This window comes from Onychomys torridus, chromosome 16 (genome assembly GCF_903995425.1).
Source record: "Onychomys torridus chromosome 16, mOncTor1.1, whole genome shotgun sequence".
NCBI lineage: Eukaryota > Metazoa > Chordata > Mammalia > Rodentia > Cricetidae > Onychomys > Onychomys torridus.
Genome location: NC_050458.1, coordinates 11547769 through 11571136, shown reverse-complemented (window position 1 = coordinate 11571136; position 23368 = coordinate 11547769). Strand labels below are relative to the sequence as shown.

The 23368-nt window shown below is 35.0% G+C and overlaps 1 protein-coding gene across 1 annotated transcript in view; it reads right to left on the bottom strand.

Annotated features, from left to right (window-relative positions):
* Pkhd1l1 (PKHD1 like 1) overlaps positions 1-23368 on the bottom strand; it is a 158587-nt gene that overhangs the window by 105194 nt on the left and 30025 nt on the right. The window contains exons 14-28 of the mRNA XM_036207672.1: positions 22622-22713; positions 20114-20273; positions 19588-19723; positions 18871-19014; positions 18139-18296; positions 16787-16900; positions 14938-15087; positions 14201-14325; positions 13733-13896; positions 12998-13170; positions 6752-6899; positions 5231-5385; positions 3076-3198; positions 2283-2388; positions 500-610 (exon numbers count right to left, since the gene is read on the bottom strand). Of these exons, the coding sequence (XP_036063565.1) occupies positions 500-610; positions 2283-2388; positions 3076-3198; positions 5231-5385; positions 6752-6899; positions 12998-13170; positions 13733-13896; positions 14201-14325; positions 14938-15087; positions 16787-16900; positions 18139-18296; positions 18871-19014; positions 19588-19723; positions 20114-20273; positions 22622-22713 (2059 nt within the window). The remainder of the gene's footprint in view (positions 1-499; positions 611-2282; positions 2389-3075; positions 3199-5230; positions 5386-6751; positions 6900-12997; positions 13171-13732; positions 13897-14200; positions 14326-14937; positions 15088-16786; positions 16901-18138; positions 18297-18870; positions 19015-19587; positions 19724-20113; positions 20274-22621; positions 22714-23368) is intronic.

Here is a 23368-nt window from a genome sequence, read left to right as displayed (position 1 = left end):
GTCAAAGAATATAGTCATGTCCTCTTGCCTTATGGCATTGTCATAGCTAAGACAGAGGGCTGGTGATGTAGTTGAGTGGTAGAGCACTTACCTAACATGCCTGAGGTCCTGAATTCAATCACCAGTACACACAAAAACAAACTAACAGCATCAACAAACATGGCTAGAGACCATGGGACAACAAAGTCATACTTTGAACATTTTTTGTGTCTCAGATATTCATCAAAGTATACAAAAATCTTGTGCATTCAGTTTGTAAGGTATATATGAATAAATGTGTGGCAGGTCACTCTTAATGGGATAAAGACACTGTTTAACACTCAATCAGTCTGTGATTATATATTCTTTGAATATATATATATATAAAATTTTCCAGTCTAGGCTTTTAACTTTACAACACTATAATGTATACTAGAAGACAATTATATTTATGATAGCTCCTTCTTCCCATTTCTCTTGGAGAAAACAACCAGACTCTGTGATGTTTAAAAGAACCTACCATCCACAGAAAGAAGAGAGCAACTGGTAGACCCAACAGAGACTGATACAGCTGATGTGGGAGAGAATCCAGAGCCCGATATGGTTAGTATTGTGCTTTCTGCATAGGACCCTGAAAGTGATAAATTTAGGTCACTACATTTTAGATAAAGAAATTAGAATCTATTATTATAAAAATCAGATGTTTCTTAAGCAGGACTATGCCTATCTTCTATAAGATATAAACAATAAGCCTGAAATTAAGCAAGGGGAAAAGATACATTTATTTGGTGATGATATTTTCCATATAATTTCTCTGTATTGATAGCATATTTCATGCTTAAATATATATCAGAAAATTATTTCACTGATACATGGAATTAGGTAAGAAAAGAAGAATGTATTTTAGTGACAAACAAGTTGATAGGGCAGCAAGCCCATCATGAAACCATGGAGGAAAGAATGAACTACAAGTGATACTTTTCCTTTGCAGAGGAATGGGGAGAGGAGATGGACCTTGAAGGCAGAGGAAGGGGAAGTTGGAGAAGGTACTAGAAAGAGGAAGGTGATCATCTGGAGGAGGAAAAGAGGAGAGAAGAGAAGGAAATGGAGGGTGAAAATGATCAAAATATATTATATACATGTATGAAAATGTCATAATAATGAAGCCTATTTTGTGTATTATTAATATATTCTAATTATAGATAAAAACAAAGTAGACAGGCCATGAGAAATGACACCCAAGGTTGACCTATCACTGACAGCACACACACACACACACACACACACACACACACACACACACACACACGTCAAAATTACTATTTATGTATGTCAAATACAAAAAGGCATAAAAAAGCATGAAAGAAATACACAATTTTATTACTGCAGTTGCCTCAGGGAGCTCTGGAGACTAGTAGTAGGAATGATTCTTTAAAAGAATTTTGGCTTCTCATAATATTTTTTAACCTGGTGATTGGAATGTGTATAACAAAAAGTAAGCAGTAATAAATTGTCAGTGAAGAAATAAAAATGGCTGGTTTCTATTATACTTTCCCATTATTTTTAAGTTGATAAAATATAATAAAAGGTGGTTCAAGTTGTTAATTACTTTGAGCCCAAATTAATTTTTGGGAACTGCAAACAAAAATGGAAAATTATTAGCAAATACGAGGGCAAAAACCAGATAAAGTTTACTAGCAGCTAGCTACAAAGATTAAATATAAGATTATGATTTCTGAATTTATCACTATGGTTAAAAACTTACTCTTTACAGTCCTTATCCCTGATGCTTATTTAAATTTTTAGGAGCTCACACAAAAAGCACAATTACATTTTTCCCCAATAATAATGCTTCCCCTAAGTGGAGATGAGTTCTTGGCATTAATCATTCGGTTTTCTCAAAGTGAATACTCAGTTCTCTTCTTTTGTTAAACCACAACTGTCTATTTGCTAGCTCTGCTGGGAATGTTCTCACACAGTGAATGTTCTTATACAATGAATGAATGGATACATACACTGGAAGAGTAGAAGAACAGTGTCTCAAAGTCACAGGGAAATTACAGAGACCGATTCTAACTTTGAAAGTAAGGAATAGAAGATTAATGACTTATATGTGGCTTCCTAGGTAGTATTTTTTTCAACTAATGAGTATTCTTTCCATCGTTTCAGCTAACAAATAGTTTCCACCTTATTGAACTGTTTGCCTGCCTTAGTGACAGTAATATATTTAAAAATCATGATCAGAGAACATATTTTTCTAGCTATCCTCCACTTCATATTTCAAGTTTAAAAGCAGGTATTACCTTCAGAAGGTGTTGTTGTCAAAATCAGGGGAGTAGCCATGGGATCCCATGTAAAGCCACAGTCCCCTGAACATTTAGCTGGAATTCCATTGACATAGACTTCAACCTTCAAGTCAAGAAACACAGACCAAAAAGTGAACAAGTGAGACAGGAGAGCTCAGTACAATATGCACAAAATTTAGTAATGAAGTATAGCAATAATCATTAAAGCATGTCTTTATGCACAGGGTTTAGAACAAATAGAACATTGTCTACAAAAAATGTGTTTATACTTTCTGCTTTGAAATTTCATTCATTCATGTATTCATTCATTCATCTGTTCATCTATATAGCAAATGTGCCATTAGGCTTCTGATGTAGTTGTAAATAGGAATATAATAAATACATGAAGGAAAACAGATAATCATAGTAAATCTAGGCTAGAAAGTTACATAAATTAAATCATGAAGACATTGTTTTAATTCATACTATGAAGAAAAATAGAAGTTGCTTTAAGGAAACTCATCTATACTCTCTATATTTTAATGTTCTTATCACTAACGTAGCAACATTAACAATTATCTGACACAAATATAAAAGGTTAAATAAAATAATATTGTTACTAATTCTGTCAGTGGTAGATTTAAAAAAAATCTTTCATCATTAGAAAGATAATTTCCCCAAAAGTTGGTCAACTGTTAACAAAAATATTCACGTGAAACTCAAGCTGTTAACACTCCTGTTTTACAAGATCTTTGGTACATTAGTTATACAGTTAAAGTTATAAATATTATGGGAAAAGCTTGAAAAATACCTGTGGTTGATGGTTGGGGGTACGGAGCATGTCTCCAGGTATACGTTGTCTAAATAAGCCACCTTCCTTTACTGTGGTAACTGTCACGTTAGCCTTCTCTCCAATAATGTTGGAATCATTAATCTATTTATACACAAAATGAATTTACTTAAAGTAGCAATGGAGAATATAACCAATTTAAGCATGGCTGGAGAAAATAAAGGCTTATGGATGAAATAATTTAAAAGTTTAGTCACATTTGTTTTGAAAAAAAAAAAAAACTTTCCCAGAGTAACAATAATCAATTCAAAGAAAAATAGTAAGACTATTGCATAATAATATATTGCATTAATTAAAATATGAATGAACTAAACAAAACAAATTTATTTAATTTTATTGTCTTAAAATACTCTCTGGTCTTTCTCAGTACTGCTACTTTGGTAAATTGTTAATAAATAGTTAAAAAGTTGAGTTATTTTTTCCCTTTAGCATTTTTCATTTCTGGCTATCTTGGTGTCTCATTCTTAGATTATATTGTCTGCTAGTCATAAAAATAAAGCCAAATTATGTCCATATGTATAATCTGGTCATTTCAAAGTCTTTATTCTGGTATGACCCCCTTCTGCTATATACAGGCACCAGCACGGACAGATGCCTCCATGATGGACTCTGCATGAGCTAGTGATGAAGAACAGCAACGATGAATTAGGAGTAGAGACTGGTGGGAAAAGAGTGATGGATACCAGAGATGAGCAGAGCTAGCAAGAGAAAGCCCACCTCAATTAGAGAATTGTAGACTTTTATTTCCAAGCCTGTACCTGTAAAATAACTTCTGTGTTATTTTATATATTCTGCACATCCAGGTGAATTTTATGGCTACATGTTTCTATGTGTTTTTGTCTCCTACTTTCCTATCTCCTCATTCAAATGTTTCCTAAGTGGGGCTCTGCCCTTTCTCCACCTCATGTTGTAGCATCTTTCCAGGTGACTATATGTGGATGCCACATATGGCTACACAGCTGTCATAGGGGGTTCTGACATTTCAACCATCATTCTTCCATCAAAAAGATTTAGGTTTCCAGAGTTTTATGGTGAGAAATGATGCAGTGGTGACTACCTTTTTGCTTATACTATTTCACATTTGTATAATTATTTCAATAAGATGGAATTGTATAACAGGTTGCCAAATCACAGAAAGCTATGTTAAGACAGTACCACATAATCCTCAAAGCATTTGGCCTACTTTACATTCTAACCAACAGGTATGAAAGGAAGTGCTAGCTCATTTCATCATCAATAAAAAGCATCGTCCTTCTCTGTGTGTGTCTGATTTACACGTTTGTTTACCTGTATGGTGTGTGTGTGTGTGTGTGTGTGTGTGTGTGTGTGTGTGTGTGTGAAGGTGTGCGCGCCCTGTAAACACAAATCCCAGAGTATCCTGCTCTATCACTAGCTGTAGAAGACTTGTCTTACTTTTAGAACCTATGTATCCCCAGTTCTTCTACACTAATCTCCTTTACACATGCCGTTATTCACTTTTCTTCCTCTCTGGTGTGCAAAATATAACAATGTCAAATAGAGGACAGCTTTAGATTTGACTTGAAGAGGTCATCTTTATAATAACAAGTTTTCCGTCTTGGAATACAGCTCTGAAGGAAGAATTACAAGTGATGAGGCTAATTATTCTTGTGTCCTCTCTTAATCAACAGCTGAATTTATCTGTGACATTAGCCCTGCCTGTATACATACCATCAAGAGGCTTCTCACAAGGGATTTAAAGCACCAACAGCTATTCTCCATAAAAAAGAATACCTGCCTGGTCATTCTAATGCACAATAGTATTCTTTTGTTCAAATAGTTCTAAAAGTTTGTTTATGAGCCAGGTGCAGTGGCACACAGCTTTAATCCCAGCACTTGGGAGGCAGAGGCAGACAGATTTCTATCAGTTCATTGCTAGTCCTGTCTATATAGGAAGTACCAGGCCAGTCAAGGCTACATAGTGACCCTATGTCAAAAACAAAAAACAAAATCAAAACAAAACAAAAAGCAAATAAAATTAGTTTATGGTTTGCTTTCGAAAAATCCCCAGTCCCCAGTTCTTTTTAGGATTCTAAGAAAGAGAACACATTAGCAAGGAGCACAGATAAGTTGATAAACGTTGTACTCGTGAAGGGACCTGCAGAAGCAGCTGCTTTCCACAGGGGCTTTTCCACTTGATGGTCCATGAGTATCCAGCACAGGTGCCCTCTCTGTTCACTGCGACTTGTCCTATTTCTTCCAGGCTCTGCAGGGCAAGCTGCAAGTCTGAGGCTGACACAGCAGCAGGGATGCCTGCATCAGAGAGAGAGCAAAGACTCAGAAACGGAGCGCTCCTCAAAGTACTGTGTGTAAAAAGTATCACTTGTCAATCGCACACCTCCTCCACTCCAGTCAAAGAGAAATTCAGAGCTTTTATCCCATGTGTATTACCGAGAAACAAAATTATATGAGTAATGCGTCTCAGTGTTGTCTAGGTTTAAAAAAAAAATTTAATTTGTCGGGCAGTGGCGGTGTACACCTTTAATCCCAGCACTCGGGAGTCAGAGCCGGGCGGATCTCTGTGAGTTCAAGGCCAGCCTGGGCTACAGAGCGAGATGCAGGAAAGGTACAAAGCTACACAGAGAAACCTTGTCTTCAAAAAACCAAAAAACAAAAAAAAAAAAAAAAAAAAAAAAAAACAAAAACAAAAAAACAAAACAAACAAACAAACAAAAAAACCCAAAAAGCTTTTATTTGAATGTCAGTTTGCTTTATGGATAACCTGTAACTCATGAATATAAGAATATAAAAGAAACTTTTGGAAATTAAAACACTTATATATACTAAGCAGGGAAGAAATCACTCAAATGTCATTTGTTCTAGACAATCTTATTTCATGTTATTGACAATTTTAACTATATAAATCAGGAAAAAATGTTATTAAAAGTGAACGCACCAAACACACATTACTTTTGTTTAAAATAGCACTTGCTGTCTATTGGATAAAGACTGTGATGCTCAGACATAAATTAACATTTTTCTGGTACTAGTTGTAATATTTTACAAAGTAAAACTACACATGTACTAAAACTAAAAATAAAAAAGTATGAAGCCATACATAAATGTTATTTATTTCTAAATATGGTGCTTATTACAGCCAGAGTTTTTAGTGGACACGTGTGGTAGTAGATACCATTTTGAATAGCAGAGGTATAGTTGATTTAATTAAGATCATATTTAAAAATCCTATTCTAATCCCATTTTATAAATATTTTAATATTATAACATTTCTCGATATCACAGTAATGATCTCTTTCAATGTATTTATCATATAAGGTCATAACTCTATATAAGGTCATAATTTCAACCACCTCCAGAAAAAGGACTCAAGAATTTATTTATTTATATTTCCAAATAAAAATGTCTATAACTTATAACCCTAACTTTAGATGGGTGCATTCCTTTCTAAATTACCAAAAGAATAGTCTGAGACAAAAGGCTATTAATTACTGACTTTAATATGATATGTATCACTATGAATCCTTTATTTAGATATTTGGATGTAGCATAACTATACATAGTAATTATCGAGAATAGTTAATATTTAATATCAAATGCATAGACATGTATTTGAACAACTTTAGTATATCTCTGGTAATTCTGAACAATTCAAATATACCTTTCAGGGTATGTCCATAAGCTTGGATGTCAAAGCTGCCGCTTATAGGTGGAGAAGCTGCATGAATCTTTTGAATACGAATCTTTGAGTCCCCTGGCCAATTACTTCCTCTGTAAACCGACTCATTCTTTGTTTCATTTGTGGTTATCTAATTTCCAAAATAAATATTGATAGAATGATTAAACCTAACAATGGCTAACACAATTTCCATTTCATCATGTAGGATCCTGTGATGTGACATAAATGAGCCTCATATATTCAGGATTCCTCAGGACATTAAGGAGAGTTCCATAAATCAACACAGGCCATGCCTATACAGCTGCAGTAATGAGGCCAAAGTCAATGCAGTCATCTGTGCAGCCATCAGCTGGAATCACAGTAATACCTCATTAATTCAGAGCATACCCTCCATCACTCAAGGAGCAAATATTTATCAAGTAAGCACTCTGTTCAGGGTGCAAAGCACACCACTGTGGGCAGGCAAGGAAGCGTGAGCTGTAATCATCACTATAAAATGACCAAAATAGTTTTTGGAGAAATAACTATAGATACATAAGCAACAATATATTAGAGTGACTGTTACAGCCTCACTAAATAATTTTAAAGTATTGAACATCAAGCAACTGACAGAAGTAATATGTGTTATCCATATCATGGGTTGTAAGTGTAATGAGGAATATTACAGTCTCCAATTTCTGGCCATTTGAAGTTTTCTGTCCTTCTTGTAGAACTGAAATCTATACAGAAATAAGTAACACAAGTGATAGAAAAAACATGTCTCTCTCTCTGTGTGTGTGTGTGTGTGTGTGTGTGTGTGTGTACACGCCAACTGTATCTGTGCTAAAGATTGGAAATAATGCAAACTTCCATTAATAGAAAGGACACACTGTGCTCTATTTATGCTGTAGTATATAGCAACTCCAAAGAGTGAACTGTCACAAAAGGTAACAGAGTGAATATTGCAATATTGATAGAGAAAATTTGTTTTAAATCATGTAAACAGTTATGGTTCTATTGGGATAAAGTTTGAAAATAGGAAAAGTGAATTATTGATAATAGAAGGCAAAACTGCTGTGCTGGGGCAAGCTCCCGTGGATCAATGATTTCCTTTCCCTTGATCTAAAGTGATCTCAATAATCAAAGGTAACTTTTAAAACTCACTGAGTTCATCAAGTCTCAAGGGATACACTATGAACAGCAACAGCAGAAACTCGACCATATTTCTAAGTACAAATAATGAACACCTGGAAACCATAATTTAAAATAAAAGACCAGTTATGTATTCGCTTGTGAGTGTATATTAGGTGTTAAGTAAATGATAATCAACCTACAATCCAAGGACCCAGAGAGGTTAGGTAAAGAGGAGGCCTAGGGGTGGGGTGCATCTCCCAGGGAAGGGGAAATCGAATAGATTTTTGCAGGTGGACTGGGGGGAGGTGGGAATAGAGGAGGAAGGGGCGCAGTGTTGGTGGGGGTGAGGGAAACCTAGTGCAGTGGAAATTTCCTGGAATCTATGAGGGTGATCCTAGTGAGAACTCCTAGTAATGAGGATACAGAGTCTGAACTGGCCGTCTTTTATAGCCAGGCAAGCCTTCCAGTTGTGGGACTGGGTTGCATTCAGTCGAGTTTTTGGTGGAGGTGGTCCCATGGAGATCCCTAAACAACCCAGACTAATGTTAGGACCAAGGGTCTTTTTCCAGAAGCTGATAGCGGAGTCCCATTGCTAAGGACAACACCTACACAGCTCTTCTATAGTCTCTTTGATGTGGGAAAGTCCTCTGAAGGCTACTGAAAGAGAAACCTGGACACCAATCCAGTCACAAAACCATCCATCTTCAGTCTTTCCTGACTAGGGCAATGCTGACACAGAACTTGTGGGAGTGGCCAACCAATGTTTGGTTTAACTACAGGCATGTGCCACCAGAGGGAGCCCATGCCCTACACTGATTGGGTGGCCAGGAACCAGAGACTAGACAGGTAGCCCAGAGACCTAGGGTAGAACCAAACACAACTGACTGAGGCAGGGGGGCCAGGGGATCAATGAAATGACTCCTAACGGTATTTTGCTGTACTCATAGATCGGTCCCTTGTCCAGTCATCATCAGAAACACTTCCTCTGGCAGCAGATGGGAGCAGACCCACAGCCAGACATTATACAGAGAGAATCTAGATTGGAGGTCTCCATTGGGTCTCTCCACTCAGAGCTCAGGGAACCCTGCAGAAGAGGGGAAGGAACGATTGTAGGAGCCAGAGTGGATGAAGGATACCAGGAGAACTTGGAAATCAACTAAGCAGGGCTCATATGGGCTCATGGGGTCTGCATGGATCTGTACCAGGTCCTCTGCATACATGTTATGGCTGTTAGCTTGATGTTTTTGTGGGACTCATCTAACCGTGGGAGTAGATGTTTCTCTGACTCTTTTACTTTCTCTAGGGACTCTTTTCCTCCTACAGGGTTGCATTATCCAGCCTCCAGATGAGAGCTTTTGCCTTATCTTACTGTATCTTGTTTTGTCATGTTTGGTTGTTGTTTCTTGGAGGCCTGCTCCTTTCTGAAGGGAAATGGAGGGGGAATGGATCTGGTGGAGATGGGAGTTGGGGGGATCTCGGAGAAGAGGGGGGGGAGGGAAAACTGTGGTCAAGATGTATTGTGTGAGATAGGAATATATTTTCAATAAAAATGCAAGACCATTTATAATTGCTTCAAAATTGAAATAATTGCATACAAATCAGGCAAAACATATTCTGAACACTGGTGAGATGGCTCAGCTGGTGAAAGCACTTGTTATGCAAATGTGGGTATTTGAGATTGGATCCCAACACCCACATAAAGAGATGGACAAAATGCCTGTGATCCCACAGCTACAGAAAAGAGGCAGGGAGATAAGTGCTGCTTGCTGACCACAAGCATGTCTAGGCTTCAAAGAGAGACCCCATATCAAGAATATAAGGTGAAGATTGATAGAGCATGACACCTTATATCTTCTTCTGGCCTCCACTTATGTGTAGATGCACATTCCACATGTGCATACAGCAAATTCTCTCTCTCTCTCTCTCTCTCTCTCTCTCTCTGTCTCTCTCTCTCTCTCTCTCTCACACACACACACACACACAAAACCCATGTTCTGAATCTGACCTAGGAACTACAAAAGTATAATAAGAAGTAATCAAAGAATATCTAAAATGCTAATTTTTAAAAAACAGAGTATTAAAATAAATTAAGAGAGATAATTCATAAATTAGAGGATTCAGCATAATAATGATGTTATTACTTCAAAAAATCTATAGATTTAGTGCAATTGTTATCAAAATATCAGTGAGACTTTCTGTAAACTCAAAAAAATTGTAATAGAATATGTATGAAGACAGAACATAAAATAAAGTGCTTTAACAAAAGAAGAATAAGGCAAAAGAACCCACTCAATTCAATATTCACACTTACTGGTGTAACCACAGTAACAAAGAGAGTGTGATATTGGTGGAAGGAAATACATATAGAGAATGGAAGAGAATACATACCTATAAATATAACCACAAAATGTACTTAAGTAACACTTTCCCAAGTGCATGGAAATCATTTATTACAGGAATGAAAGTATCTTCAATAACTGATGCCAGAGCAACTAGCCATAAGCAAATATGCACTATCCTAAGACCAAGTCTTATTAAAGCTCAACTCAGAGTGGGTTATAGCATAAGTCTGAAATATAAAGTCTTTAGAGCCAAAATTTAAGTTAATGTTCTCAGATTTAAATCAGGAGAACCATATATCAAAAGAAAAAAATTCACAAGTTGCAACCAACCAAAATTAAGCATTCTCTGGGAGACTATACAATGCAGATGAAAAGGCAGGTTATAGTCTCAGAGAAAATGTTAGTTAATAGAAATATAAAGATGTTTAAAAAACTTTAAAAATGAGCAATCAGCAATTCAATTAAAAATATATAGACAGGTACTCCACAGACAATACACGAGTGCTGAAGAAGCTCATAAAATTATGTCCAACATCTCTATCCATTAAAATGTAAATCAAATCCTAATGAGATTAGTATCATCTATCCTAATGGCTAAAACGAAAAGCAAAATGGTGAGACCACAAAAATGTTGGAAAATTTGTTTGGTATCTAGATCATTCAGGTATTGTTGGAAGGAATGTATAGAATGTGGCCATTTTGGAAAAGAGCATAAAGTGTCTTATAGAATGGTAGATGTAATTACCAAATTATCCCATAATTGTAGCTTCTATGAACACAACACCCTAAAAGAGCACTAAATGTGGGTGGATCTCACAGGAATTATGCTCAATGAGAAGAAAGCAATCTTAGGAGGCTGTATATCATTTTGTTATTTAATGTCTTGATCCATTTATAGAATAATGTTGAAATGATAAAATTATGCAAATATCAATGGTTGTCAGATGGAAATGTGTGGCAGGAAGCTTGTAAGGAAAGTGGTTTGGGCTATAAAAGGATAACATGGTGGATATTTATAACAGCACAGTTCTGCTGATAGCTTGATGAACCTATAGAAATGTATAGAAACATTTACACTTGTACATGTAAAACTGACAAAATCTCACAAGATCACTTGGTGGTTATACCAACATCAATTTCCTCATTATCCTGTTATGTTGTTATGCTATTAGCAGAAGAAATTATTATTGAGGGAAAATAATTATTGAGGGCTGGGAGATAGAAGATTATCTTTGTTATTTTTTTTTCTATTGGATGTGATATTGCAATTACCTCGAAGTTAAAATTTCTGAAATAATGTGTGTTGCATCTTGCATGTGAATATGCTTTTAAAAACACAAAGCAAGTCCCATATTCTCCAATTTAACCTTGAATAAATAACTAAAACTGCATTACAATTAGCAATTACCGGTGCAAATGAGGAATCTTGGGAAATGAGACAGTGTTGCTTGTGTGTGCCCCAACTCTGCACATTTTACACTATGGTTAACTGAAGCATTTACAGGAAATGTGAGTATCTTGAAGGCAGCAAGACTAAACACTGGTCCAGAATGAGGTAGGGAAAATGTTTTGGAGAATAATTACAGTTCTTCATTATCTTCAGTTATGAAGCTGGTGACATGGTGAGACGGTTTCTGCAGGTCTCTAATTACAAGGGTCAATTAAACTTTAATTTTGAGCCTTCATATGTTTTTAATTTGTCATGGAAATGAATCTAATAAATTGTGTAATTTTATAGGAAATTAAGTTTTCAAATGTTCATGATATTTTTTAAACACTGAATTCTGGTTGAATGTTTGAATTTTAGTAGTTTTGCTGCTCAGATTCCTTTAGCAAACCACAACCTCCCTCTTTGAACAGATTTTCAGGCAAGCAAATGAAAAGCTGCTGTTTATAACAGAAAAAATTAAAACATTGCAACATTCAACTTTGTCTGCAATGATTTATATTTAAGAATATCTTATGTGGGCTCCAAGTTGAAGAACCCTGACTGCCCTTCAAAGGATGCAGGTTTAATCTTCAGCACAGGTTTAATGGCAGCTCACAACCATCTGTAACTGCAGTTCTAGTGATCTGATGTCATTTGTAGCCTCTATAGGCACTGCACACATGTGGTGACAGACTTATATATGAAGGCAATGCTCCCATACACATGAATAAAGTGAACAAAAATATTCTTTAAAAAATAATCTCTACTGGAAGAGCCATGAATTTTTATATTTACAAGGAAATTTCTATTTAACTCTGTCATTCGTTCTTCCTTTTTATTAAATTTTAATTTAATTCACTCTCTCTGTCTCTGTCTCTGTCTCTCTCTGTCTCTCTCTCTCTCTCCCCCCTCTGTGTGTGTGTGTGTGTGTGTGTGTGTGTGTGTGTGTGTGTGTGTGTGTGTGTGTGATGTGTCATGATGTGCTATGGAGGTCATAGGATAGCTTGTGGGACTTGGTTGTCTCTTTCTACTGTGTGGTTCCAGGGATTGAACTCAGGCCCTCAAAACTAGCAGCAGGCGTCCTTACCCACCAAGTCATATCATAGGACTCCAGTCTTGATGTTTATGGGTATTTATCTGTGTTTTTTTCCATAAAGACACATTTTTTAAAAGAAATTCTCAAAGCATTTTCATCTTCAGGCTCAATAAGTCTATATGCCATGGTCACTGCTTGGCATAATTGCTATTCAGTTGTATATTAGCATTTTTTATTTAAGAAAATGCACTACATCAGATCTGATGGTCATGAAGTTGAAAGCAGTAACTACAAAGCTCTAGTCTTACCTGCCCAAAGCTCACAGCCATCATGGGTAGATTGTGACTGCAGTTATATGAAGTCATGGTAACAGAATACTGAATTGCCGTAGTTGATCCATTGAATTTGGTCTTATTCACTTGAAAATACTTTAGAAATATTCCTTTGTTTGCCAAGGCTGGAAGTCTTCTCTTTGGCATTTCTGAAAAAGTAAGTGAGAGATAAGATTACAGGTTTAAGGTTTTGCTATGTGATTGACAGAATTCATATATGTATAAATCTATGACTTGGTAAATGATGCTAAGATGTGTAAAGCAAATTTTCACTTGTAGCATTATTATCACGTAAGTCTATGAAAACTTTCAGGTCAACCTTATTAGAAAGTTGTTACCATCAAATAGCTAGCTGCATTTGAAGAACAGTGTTCCTTCTTCAAAATTGTTTTCTCAAAGATAAGGAAAGCAAAAAAAAAAAAGTTTGTCATAGTTTATTTTTTAACAAGCAAAATCGAGAATTATAAGATTAATTATTGCTATGATGGGAAGAAGTCACCATTAAGAATTCCTTCATTGTTAAAATAACCACACAGCCCTGTTCATTACAAATAAAGCAAAGTCATGATACTACTGAGCTAAAAGAGCAGATCATTAATATTTAGAGGTTAGTATTTTGTCTCTACTACTGAATATAAAAAGGATTTCCATGGTAATATTCTAAAAGCTAGATTTAGAAGGATGAACTATATATGAAATGAATGAACATACCACCCAAGGCTGAGATTGTCGGTGTCTGTCCAATGTACACTGCATCCACATAGATGGACTGGAATTCTGATGATTTTTGTAAGCTAATCCTTTGTAGAGAAAAACTTGTCCCAGCATATTTGGTTTGCAAGAAATCTAGAAGATCTATGCAAGTGTAGATCCACCTGAAGCATGTTGAATAATTTTGTGTTCAAATTAGTAATATGTACATATATATGTATGCATGCATGTATATGTAATATAAATGGTATTACAATTTAAAGAACAACAGGCTAGAGAGATGGCTCAATTTGGAAAGTGCTCACTGCATAAGCCAAAGGACCTGAGTTCAGATCCTCAACGTCTATGTAAAAGCCTGGTACACCTCTGCAATGAAGCCAACTTAATCATGGAAAGAAAAAGAAGTGAGTCTATCTTTATAGTCTATATATTATAGTATAAATTTTTTGGACCTATAATGTATCTTACTTATTTCCAGAAGAAAAGTTATATTCAAATTGCGTATCAGCACTTCTCATGATCTTGCCACTGTCTTGGTACTTGAACTTCAGACCAATGTAGTTGGCCAAGGATCCCTTGTATGCTAAACAAAACTACATGAAAAATACAGAAGGGGTTAATAGCAATATTTTACAATTATTTTGTATGATAACAATTCAAATGACTACAACGCATGTTTACTGAATAATATGCATATGATTACAATATATATTTACTGAACATTTTTATATAAAGTATACCAGAACATTAAAAAAAAAACCAAACAAACAGTATATTTAACCTGCTAGCTGTGAGAGAATTGGGAGACTTCCTCTTACATAAAACAAAACCTAATGATAATGTGTATTTGACTGTGATTTACTTTTTAAGAAAATAGAAAATATTCCACTCTGTGAGAGTGAGTTATCTAAAAATTCCAATTAAACTTTACGCAAATAATTTCTTCTGAAATTATAAGATAAAGCATAAAACATGACAATTCATTTCCTTCTTACTATTGCTCTCTCCCTTCCTGTCCCCCTTCCTTCTTTTTTCTTGAGACTCACCAGGAGAAAAATCATGGAAGCCAGAATGTGAATCATTATTCCTGTCCAACATGACATGATTCAAAATGGCAAGCACTTTTCCTAGTCTTAAAATTTCATGAAATTTTATTAGCAGGGTATTTCCCAGATTCAATTAGTGTATAGCTTTTACAAGCTCACCTGATTATAAGGAAATAATAAAATGTCTCCATATGGTAATTTGTTTGGCTTAACATCTGCTGAGTCAAAAAGAACAGCTGGGTTTTTCAGGGAGTAACGGCCACAGTAAGCATCCGTCTCCGTTGTCTTCTGCCCTCTATTAATATGTTCCTACAGAAACAACATTATTTCAAAGGAAAATATGGTTTATTATCTTGCTTTTCTTTCAACATGTCCAACTAAGTTATTCAAGATCCTACTCTCATCCCATTGTTTCTTTGGTATTTAATTTGAATTGATCTCTTCCATGTATGAAATTCTCCACACATTCATTCTACTCCTTAATCATGCAATCCTTTGTGCCTCTGTGTGACTTCTTCCGAAGTCCTATCTTCTTTTTAAACTCCAGTCTCATTAAAGATGCCTATTCATTTTTCCATGAATATTTGTTTAGTACCAGGTACCATGTTTTTGTTTATATTTATTTTATTTTTCATAATTCAACTGATGAAGAGCACTATCTTTATGGGGCAACACTCTGGGACAAAAGAGTTAAGGATTATGTTAATCTTGAGGAGAGGTGTCTAACTCATGTAAAAGCAACCTCACTAGAAGTGACAAATGATGTCTTTAAATAAATGGAAATTGTTCAAATCAGAGAAATAATCAACAGACTCCAGAGGGTAAAAATCTGTGTAAAACATTAAAGAAAGGAGGAACCTAGTGCTGCAAATATTAAAGCTAAGCAGAGCACAGGAATGAATTCTGGCATAGTGATGGGAGATGCAGTAATGAAGGAATGGAGTATAATCTCATCCTCATAGTCAGTAGGACTACATTCAGACACACACATGCACATTAAGTTGAAAAGGCTGCCATTAAGCTGAAAACTTTCCATTTTATCTCTAATAAATCTGCTAATGCAAAGTATCATGTAGTATTCATTTTAAAGAATTGTAGTTATTTCTAGAGTATTCATCTAATTTAAATATCTTGACCCTATATTTTATCTTTGTGTATGTGTGTGTGCATGATTTCTGCACATATATGTTTATGTGTGAGGTGTACATGTGCCATGGCACACATTTAGTGATCAGTCCACACCTCCCACCTCATTTAGGTCTCTTGCTTACTGTTGCATAAACAGGCTAGCTGGCTGTGAGTTTCTGGGAATCCTTATGTCTACCTTGAATCTCACTATATGAGTACTGGAATTACAGACACTTGCCACTACATCTGGCTTTACTTGCATTCTGGACATATGAACTCAGGTCCTCACATTTGTACAAGTGTTTGTTCACTGACCCTCTCCCCATACACGTATGTCATATATTGGAGTGTCACTTGGAAAGAGTGCACATCTAGCATTCTCAAGTATTCAGAAGTAAAAATTAGAATATATATTTTTAATATTTTCCTCTATATACTAAACAAATTTATATATCTCATAAAGAAAGAAATGAGAATTGTAATAATTAACCAAGTGATTTCAAAAAGCAAGAAAGGGAATTAACTGCATAATTTATTCCTTCCCACACAAATGATATGCTCTGAAGCTGGTAAGGAAGTGAACATATTCTTCACTCATGTGAAGAAAACACATAAACAAAATCTTGAAGTTCTTACCTCTACCCATTTTGTTCACTGTCTACTTATCAAGTAAATTCATGCATGATGGATGTACAAATGACTCATCTTAGAGCAAAAGAAAATGCTAGACTGAGCCTTGCCAGCAAATCTGTACCAAATTACCTTTGCAGTTTGACTTAGAACTAACAACTAGTGTTAGCTCAAGAAGAGAAATCACAAAATCTCAAACACTTATGGGAAGTTTGGCTGAGTCCCTCTCAAGGGTTTAAACACTACATACCAGTTCAAAATCAGTTTCGTAGTCTCTGAAGTATTTTACGAGAAATCCTTCTTCCAGATGTGAGATTTCTGGTGGACACTTGGCACTCACCATCTCTTCCACAGCTACCTGAAACTAGCAGAGCAGTGTGGGCTTTAGTACCTTCTTTCTAATCAACTTAGGATATAGTAACTCTACTATTAATTTGACTAATTAGCTCTCTATTGGAATATTTTCATGAGATAATTCCCATGTTAGCCATCATTAGGATACTTTCATCTATAATTTCCTAAGAGTTTTCAAGTTAATATGTGATTGTTTTAGTGTCCATTAGTCTTATCAAGAAAGTTTGATATTTTTGTCCAATTGGCTATTATTATTATTATTATCTTAGTTTTTATATAATATAGGCATTTTATTAAGTAGTGTTTTAAGAAAGCAATAAAAATGGAAATAAACAATTACCTAATTAAACATATTCCAAATAAATTATTTCCTCAATACACTCAAATCAACTAGAAAAAATATGCTCAAATATATTCTATTTTCAAAAGAACAGATCAAACACTGACTATAAACCTAAATTTCCAATTATTTAAAATAATAAATATTTTGGATTAAATAGGAATTATACACTCATGAGCCTTATAACTTTTATTTCTATTTGTCTAGCAAAGCATATAAAATGATTGTTATTTGGAATTATTGGCTTAAGGCAAAGAGTAATTTTTAATCCCCAAGCAAATACTAATTGAAACTCACTGTATACATTCCAAGGCTGGGTAACCCACAAGCATACTACCTTTAAAAACAGCCCCCACTCCTCCCCTACCCAGCGTAATAGGTCATCTTGACATGGGTCAAAAAATTCCTTTTTTCTTCTCCTAGTCTTCATAATATTTCTTCCCTTCTTTGCTTACAATGAATTGGGAAAGACAGTAGCAGAATGTATGACAACTCCTTGAAGTATTATTTACACCATAAGATTGATATTTAGATGGGTTTCTTTTTTAATAAAATAAAGTATTTGAATTTTGTAGTAAAGTCTTTGCTGTGTCCACCTCTAAAGATCTCTTTAACTTGCACATAATGAACATTTGGATTTGGGGAAACATTTGGGATGGGTAAGAGGCATACATCTCCCACACAAACCCAGAGAATGGTTGTGATAGCTTTTAGATGCTTTTTTAGATTGACCCTGTGTCCATTTGAGACAGAAGTATTTATGATATACATTTCATTAAGTTAACCAAATGTCAGGTGATTTTCACTGATGCCATGAAGCAATGTCTTTTCTCATCTGTCTATGAATGGACAGTGTGAACTGTGAAAGGATGCAGAAGAAATACATGGAAGAATGTTCCTGGACGTACTTCAGCTTCCGATGACTCTGGGGCGAGGGGCTTAGAAGCAATCCCATCCCAGCTTAATGTGAACGTCTCCAAACTCGGTTTTCCTCTGGTTTGCTCTGTGATATCCAGTGTGACATTATTCCCTTCAAATACTTCATAACCAAGCAGATCAAAGTCTCCTGCATGTGGTACCAAATAGAATTTTTAAAAGATAATTAACATGACACCCATACATCTAAAATTCAACTGTAACCAAATTGATTATATTTGGAGTTCCATTAACGTAAAAGAAAGAGGAATGGGAAAGATGCAGAGTATTGTAATACAGTAGATTTATCGACAGCAGAAACAGCAAAGTAACATTTGATCCACTTAAATTCTATCTATGGGTTAAGAGGAAACATACAAAAAGCAGGTTATATTCAAGTCGGGCAGTTAAGGGGAAGGAAGCAGCAGGGTATTCAAAATACTAATTTATTCTTTTTTGATGTAAGTATTTTAGTGCAAAAATCTGTTTAGCTTTGTTGACTGTCAATAGAGCATAAAGTCGATTTCCAATAACAGCTTACACTTAAGGGCTTGTGCACAAGGTGCCACTTTGCAACAAGTAAGGCCCCGAATTCCACTGCCTCTCTCTATTGGGTACAGTATTGTAATATACCCTGTTTTGATTTTGCCATGGATTTATTAAGGTCTCTGTTGAAGTTTCAACATTTCTCTATGGTCTACAACCCAAATGAAGCACAAGCTTACCTCTTGCTGATACAAAGGTTATTGTGTAGATGTAATTCTGGAGATCTCTCTTGCTGGTCACTTGAACTGAATCTGGCTTTATAGACCAAAGGTCATTTAAAGCTGATTGCAACATGAAGTCAGAAGCATCAGCAGGCAGCCAGACTTTGAACAAATTAAAAAAGGAAAATAGAAGTATTGAAATATTTCTAGACTACTTTGGCCCAAACTGGTATTTATTCTTTATAACATTAAAGTCATCAAGCAGAAAACTGATTTGGGATAATAATGTTGGCTATTTAATTGGTTAGTAATGTCTTTGATTGTAGGGTACCATATTATTTTAATATTCCATAATCATAAGTACTGCATGCATGCATTAATTGATATTTCTTGCTTAGGACAACAAAAATTGTTTAGGATTATTAATTAGGATTTATTAATAAGTATATTACTAAGACTAATTGTGATTAAATTCAATTCCTAGTTTCTGAACTTATACCCGTGAGTCATATATATATAAATACATATATTCTTTTAGGTATAATATATTAATATTTTTATAAATAAATATGATGATATATGTGAGAAAGTTATTTTCATTTTTCTTTTTCCTTTGGTTTTTCAAGACAAGGTTTCACTGTATAACAGATTCTTTTAACTTATTGTGCTAGAGTGAATACTTTATACCTAGGTGTATGCATAAAAGCAAATAAATCTCTTGTTAGTCTAGCTTACCAGTCTTTTCCAAGCTGTAGATGAGCCTGTATTGGGAAAGTGAACATGAGTTGGTTCCCATACATGGACTGGTTACTGCAACCTGCTGAACTTCATTAGTAGCATTAGTTGTCTCCCAGTTTTCCAATGTTATAATCTATTTTCCAAATAAATAAAAAAATTAATACATAGACATAAATGAACTTTAAATAATTATAATTTAACCATTCCCTGTCTCTCCACTATTCTTTTTTAATGTAAATGATGTTTTACAACATGTTTAAATGAGTCTTATGAAATAAAAGCCTGATGGTTATAGTATAGACACATACAATATAGATATGTCAAGACAAAACTCAACAACTACAAAATTACATTCCCCTAACACCCAACCTAATAACTGAATGGAGCCTGTCCTTATACATTTTGTCTTTTAAGGGATAAGTAGTGAACCCAGGGCCTCACAGATGTTGTGCAAACATTCCAGTGACAATCCTCACTACTAGACACTGATTTTCAGTAAAGTGGATCTGTCATCACTGCAAACCTGTACTTCCGGGATGACTGTTGACTGAGATTTGATGACTTGTTCTTCATCTACTGCATCTCCTGTCTGCTGTTCAGTGAAGACATTCTTATATTGGTACAGTCCAACATCAACAAATGCACTCAAGCTAAACTCTTGCAGCAAGATTTCAATGTAATATCTGGGAAACAGAGTAAGGAAGATAAATATTTTCCCCAAAACATAGATCATAAAATATTTTTAAAAATGAATAAAACTAGGAACACAAATAAAAGTTATTAAATTATAATAGTGTATAAATGTATAATTAATACAAGATTTTATAGCAGTCTGTTAAACAAAATTAACCATGTAATATACAAACATTACCAAAAAGTAGTTCTATTCAGGCTAGCCAATAAATATTTACTGGAGAAGATAACAACCTCTAACCTTGAGGAGCTGGAACAAAATAATGGTGCAGACCATGGCAATACCTCTCTGGAACACAACACTGAGGATAGCAGGAAGTTAAATAAAGAAGCTTAGAGCTTTAGAGAAAACAGCAACTATGTTTGTATTTATCATAATTCTATAGCTCAGTGGATGTATGAGTTGAGGTTGAAAGTTCTTGACATGGTTTGGATCTCGTGTTCTCCAAAAGGTCAAAGGATAAGGGCTTAGTGGAGAGCCTATGGCACTATTAGGGTAATGAAACCTTTAGCATGTGGAAAGAAGTAGAAGAAAGTCTTTGAAGACATATCCATGAGAAAGATATACTGAGTCTCTCTTCCTCTATCCCCATCTCTATCTCTCCTCCCCCCGCCCCCCGCCCCAAGATACAATGAGGGGAATAGACTTCATCCACCCATTACACACTCCCTGCTCTGATGTACTAGACCAGCAAAAAGGCCTAGGGACAATGAACTATAACATATGAAACAATATCAATCTTTCTTCTGTCTTATTTGATTATCTCAGGTGTCTATCAGTGACAGAAAACTGACACTGATCTATAATAATATACCCTAAAGGCAGCTCTATTTATGATTTAGACTGACTGTGTTTCTCCAACAAGATTGGTGCAATATTTAGAACTATTGAGTTTTTAAGAACACCTACCCCCAGGGCTTGGGGATTTAGCTCAGTGGTAGAGTGCTTGCCTAGCAAGCGCAAGGCTCTGGGTTCAGTCCTCAGCTCTGGCAAAAAAAAAAAAAAAAAAAAAAAAAAAAAAAGATAAGAACACCTACCCCCATCTAACTTTATGTCTGGGCCAGAAGTTCTCAACCTATGGGTCCCAACTCCTTTGGGGGCCAAAGTCCATTTCACAAGGGTCATGTATCAGATAGCCTACATGTCATATATGTACATTAAAATTCATAACTGCAGTAAAATTAGAGTTATGAAGTAGCAATAAAATAATTTTGTGGTTGGAGGTCACCACAATATAAGGAACTGTATTAAAGTGTCACAGCATGAGGAAGGCTGAGAATCACTGGTCTTGACTAATGGTCATTGACCATCTCCTATATGTGAGTAAAATTCTCTTCTCCATCGGAATCTCTGGGAATGTCACTATCATGTCCATCTTTGATGAGGCTACATGTAAGCATTACTATAAATTGTTTCATATTACAGATGTAAGTTCACAGAAGACCCTGAATGAGAGGTATTCATGATGAATGAGATTGTGGGATTTTAGGTAGTCTCCATGTGAAACTGGTATTGGAGGGTGACAAGAGGCTCTGAAATGCCTTAAGAATCTATTCACATCTCTGATGAATCAAGGTGGCTAAGACCGATTGAGGTTCATGACCCTGGAAGACACACTAAGTTCTACATTCTTATTGGTAGCATAAAAACATTCACTGTGCATTAGAAATCCAAACTAAGCATTGTGTTAACATTATTCTGTTCAACTCTCAAGTGCCCCATTAAACAGATATCATTTTTATTCTCTTCAAAGGAATAAAGAGACCTAAAAGCACTAAGAATTTAAAGATTTGTTTTTTAAAATAGGCAAACTTATCAGCATATAGAAGACATCAATGAATAACAAATATGTATTACTCTTATAAAATTAATATGGTTTTGTGGGATTATTTTCTCTCTAGTAATACTCAAATCCTCAGATATTGGAACAATGAAACTAGTGAAATGAAGTACCTGAAAAGTCAGCCCTAAAAAGCATTAAAATCAGTGTTAAACTTCACAAAAGTATAATTTCTGCAATAGGATTAATTTAAAATTTAAACTTACCTGTTTATTGTCAGTATTCTTGAAAATATAGAATCAAATTTCACAAAATTGTGGAATATAAACAATTATAAGTATCTTTGTGGTAAGGACACTGAGCCTACGGCTTTGTGCACACTTAGCAAGTTTGTTACAGTGAACAATGTCCTCAGCCTTTGAGAACAATTAACTCTCAAAATTAAGCCAACAAACCATTGTGTATACCAGTAAAAACAAATTAAAATGTTTTAAAATGTAAGGTTATAATTTAAATGCCACACAAAAATTAAAACACAAGAAAAAAAATGTCCTTACGCTTTTCCTTTCTGAAGATGAATCTCATCTGATCTTTGTGTTGAACTTGAAAAATAACTGTTGGCATTGGCAGAGTGATATGCAATCTTCACCTTCTCCCAGAAAGAAAGAAGGAAGAATTTAAAATAAAACTTCTCAACAGTTAATTTTCATTTATCACTACTTCAATTTTAGAAATTTTATCAATAGGAAATTCTGAAATTCCATCTTTTTCTTCTAAGGTCTGTTATTCATAGCAACGTTAACTTTAAGAAAATCATCAATCTTTATTTGTTCCATCCTTTACTAATACCAATATCATTACCCAAGTCTATTGAATAGTTCTAACTTTTCCAACAATAGAATTGCAACAGCAAATAGCAGCAATACAAACTAGGGACGGAGTTTTTATTATTATTAAACAAATGGGCTTTTGTTATGAAAAAAATTCTTAAAGAATTGATCTAAATTACTTAGTTGTATGTACACTTGAAAGTTACCCAAGCTAGATAAATGCGTAAGAGGGTGAGCAGACTTTATGCTTCTCGTTAAGAATGGCTATATCATCCTTGAATAACTGTGTGGACAAGCTATGGAGCATTAGTAGTTATTAACTACAAATGACAATCTAACCCTACATAGCCAGAACAAGAAAGCATCTTCTCAAATCAATTGAGTATTAAAGTGTGATTTTTCAATTGATTTATTAGTTTCACACTCTTAAAACTGTCTTGAGAGGCTAGTCCATAATACTAAAACTTCAAATGA